This window comes from Propithecus coquereli, unplaced genomic scaffold (assembly GCF_000956105.1).
Source record: "Propithecus coquereli isolate 6110/MARCELLA unplaced genomic scaffold, Pcoq_1.0 Scaffold124, whole genome shotgun sequence".
Classification (NCBI taxonomy): Eukaryota; Metazoa; Chordata; class Mammalia; order Primates; family Indriidae; genus Propithecus; species Propithecus coquereli.
This window is the reverse complement of record NW_012136525.1, coordinates 217,747-221,438: the sequence shown is the minus strand read 5'-3', so window position 1 is coordinate 221,438 and position 3,692 is coordinate 217,747. Positions and strand designations below refer to the sequence as shown.

The 3,692-nt window shown below is 33.8% G+C and overlaps 1 protein-coding gene across 1 annotated transcript in view; it reads right to left on the bottom strand.

The window, feature by feature from the left end:
* Positions 1–2,490: 2,490 nt before the first annotated feature.
* LOC105805005 (alpha-2-macroglobulin-like) overlaps positions 2,491–3,692 on the bottom strand; it is a 20,022-nt gene continuing 18,820 nt past the window's right edge. Inside the window, 1 exon segment of the mRNA XM_012637786.1 lies at positions 2,491–2,607. Coding sequence (XP_012493240.1) covers positions 2,491–2,607 — 117 coding nt within the window.

Sequence of the window (3,692 nt, the reverse complement as noted above, 5' to 3'; positions counted from 1 at the left end):
TGATTCTGGAGGCTGGAAGTCTGAAATCAAGGTAGTGGTAGAGCCATGCTCCCTCCAAATGCTCTAGTGCCTTTGTCTTAGCTTCTGTGTTGTTGGCAATTCTTAGTGTTCCTGTGTTTGCCTCTATCATCACAAGAAGTTTTCTTTGTGTGTCTCTTCACATCACCTTTCCTCTGTGCATGTATTTTCTCTTCTTGCAGGACACCAGTCATATTGGATTAAGGGCCCAGTCTACTCCATCATGACCTCATCTTAACTTACATCTTAATTACATCTGCAAAGACCGGATTTTTAAATAAGGTCTCATTCACAGGCACCGGGGTTTAGGACTTCAACATATGTTTTTAGAGAACACAATTCAAACTGCAAGGGAGATAATTTATATTTACCTTTTTGATGCTTGTTGACAGCCACTTTTATAAGATAGAGGCAGTGATTTCCCTCTTAGAGCTCACTGAATGAATAAAATGTACTTTTAAACAAGTTTAGCTCAAAGTCTTAATAAATAAACCAAATTCCTTTTTCTCCACACTTATTTGACTTTTGAAAAATATCAAACTTTTTTATTTCTTAAAATGTTTGTGGAACATTAAGCAACTCAAGCCAGGTTTGAGTCAAAATGATTTTCTGGCTCATTTTCCCTACTGGCATATGCTTACACCTTTGTGCTAGCCCATTTCTCTTCCAACTACCTACAGGAAGGGGCTGACTCGGGGCCTGACTCATTCAATCACACCTTTGTTTAAGGAGCACCTGCAATATTCCCAGCACACTGTTGGGTGAACAGGCTGCACAGACACAATTAAGATACAGGTTTGGCTTTAAAAGAGATCTGAGTTCATGGATGAGAGGAAAATAAATAATTTTTAAAGTGTGGAATTATGTAAGTGTGGAATATAGACACGTCTACTAAACGATTTGGTTAAGCATGAGGAAGAGAGCTCAGCTGCATGAATGGGTGGTCTGTCCAGGGATCAGGAAAAACCTGCTTTCTTCTTATTACCATTGCTCAGAAGATGAACTACCCATAACACAAATCTAAACTATTCTCTTGCTTAAAATCTTTCAATGACTTCTATCAACAAATGAAAAATATTGTTTTGGTTTTTCACTATCTTGTAATTTTATTTTTGCTCACATTTTTTGTCTCTACTTATACATTGTTTTATTCTTTTAATTTATCCTACTATATGAGGGTTGTCGGGAAAGTATCCAGCCATTGTTAATACAATTTTTCACATTACATGGCTGAAAACTTTCCGGACAGCCCTCGAGTATGTCCATGAAGTTAATCTTTAATTTTAACTTTGTAGTTCAGTCCAAATTCAGAAATTAAGTCAGAATTAGAATTCACTTCATGTGAATTGAATAAATGCAAATAAAATGAGTCTGAATAAAGAAGATTCAATATTGTAAAAAATTGACATTCATGATGATTATAAATTCATTCTTAATGCAATTCCAAACAATACCCAATATCATTATCATTATGGGTATAATTAACTTGATAAAAGCTTTCAATTTTTACCTGGAATAAATAATGAATGAGCTCAGTAGGACAAAGAAAAAGTGAAAATGAAGAAATGAGATCAACCCTAGCAGTTACTAAAACACTTTATTAAGCCACGGTAATTCAAAGATTTTAATACTTGTGAAAGAATAGACCAGCTACTCAATAGATAGTACAGACCATTCAGAAACAAGCCTTAGTATAGATGACAATTTAATATGTGATAAGGGAGGCACATTTTGTTAGCAAAGAAAGATTGACTTGGACAATCAATGATAATAGGACTATTGGAAAGCTACGTGAGAAAAAAGTCAATTTATGTACACACCTACTCACCACCCAATACACCCAATAATACACAGAAAAATAATTTGAGACAGAATTAAATGTAAAAATTTGAATGAGGACTTTTGCTTCCACACATGTAGGATTTTGTCACCACAAAGATTTCTCTAGTGCTACCCATTTATAGTCACGCCCATCCCCCTCCCCTATCATCTGTAATCCCTGGAAACCATTGTTTTTTACCTCTATAATTTTGCCATTTAAAGAATGTTGTATAAAAAGAATTATACAATATATGACCTTTTGCTATTGGCCTTTTCCCCCCACTCAGAATGTTTTTGAGATCCACCCAAGTTGTTGTGCATATCAGTTGTTTTTCCCTTTTTATTGCCTGGTAGTATTCCATGGTATGAATATACCAGTTTGTTAAACTATTTACCTACTGATGGACATTTTGGTTGTTTGCAATGTTTGGAAACATCATTTTCTTTTTCCATCTTTTTGTGGGTTAACTGAATACTTTTTTGAATGTCACTTTTATCCATCCACTGTGTTTTTGAGTGTATCTCTTTGTACAGTTTTTTGGTGATTTAAAACATGCTATAGAGAATAAACACATATTCAGGAAAGGAAATATGATATTGATAAAGAATAAAAAAGTTGCAAATGTCAAAAATTTATTCAACATACAAATTTTATATATTTCCAATTCTCTTCTCTCCTTCTATCCTAAGTCTTTGTTCTTCATCTTTAGAGAAGTTCATCTGATGAGGTCCATAGTTTCTGTTTTCAAGCATTTCTTTGTTCAGATTCTAAACAGTGGAAGAAAAGGTAGAAATATTAGAGAAATTCTGTGACCTACTAAAAAAAGTTTTTTTATATTTCAATTATAAATATTTGGACTTAGTAGCTTTTAATTATGTTTAATCATAGGGCTGCTCTCAGTTTTTTCATATTTTAAAGTGGAGAGCCAAAAGTCTCCCAGCAAATGCTATAAAAAATGAATCCTGTCAACTAACATAAAAGGCAGGTCTTATAGATGACACCCCTCAGGCTGTGCTAGATGGATAATTACAGGGAAGATTTTCCTGGCCTTAACTAGTATATGATTAGAAATATCCTAGAAGGATCGTGGGTGATAAATATAAGATAGCACCACTGGGTATAGAAAGTAAAATAAATATTAGATAATTTAGTTTTGATATGTGGCAAATTCTTGGATTCATCTTCAACTAAGCCACTTTATATACCAGTAATTACATTTTATTTGCATGTTTTCTATTGAGAAATTTTATAATACATTTGATATAGTTCAATTAATAAAAGATACAACAGGATTTTTTATAATATGGAAAAACACACATCTTAAGCAGCAGCCTTATGCAGAGAACTGAGATGCTTACTTATTTTGTTTAAGTTGGCATTAGATTTTATTGTTTATACTTTACCAGCACTACAAGGGGCACTGTATTCTTCAATGCTGAATTCATCTGAAACAAAACCAATGACTGGAAATATAGAGTGAAGACATTCAGTCATAGACAGCTGAGATGGTAACTGTAAATAAACTATGTAAACTGAGAAAGAAAGTATAAAGCACAGCAATAGAGCCAGTAAAATGACTGACTTCTATACTAAGCTGTTGAGATTGGGGAAAGGGAACTTTCCCCAGAAAATTGGGCTTGGGTACAAAACTGAGGGGTGGGTTACACAGGTGGTGTGTCTGTGTATAAATATGGGGCTCAGCATCATCCCTTTCACAGTTGTGTTTTTTCCACTGGAGTTGTAGCTTCTTTTCTGAACCTTACTTAACCTAACGAGATAAATTTTAACACTACCAGCATGCTATTATGTTGGTAAATTTCTAATTCAAAGTCATGAACAAATGGAAGAATTT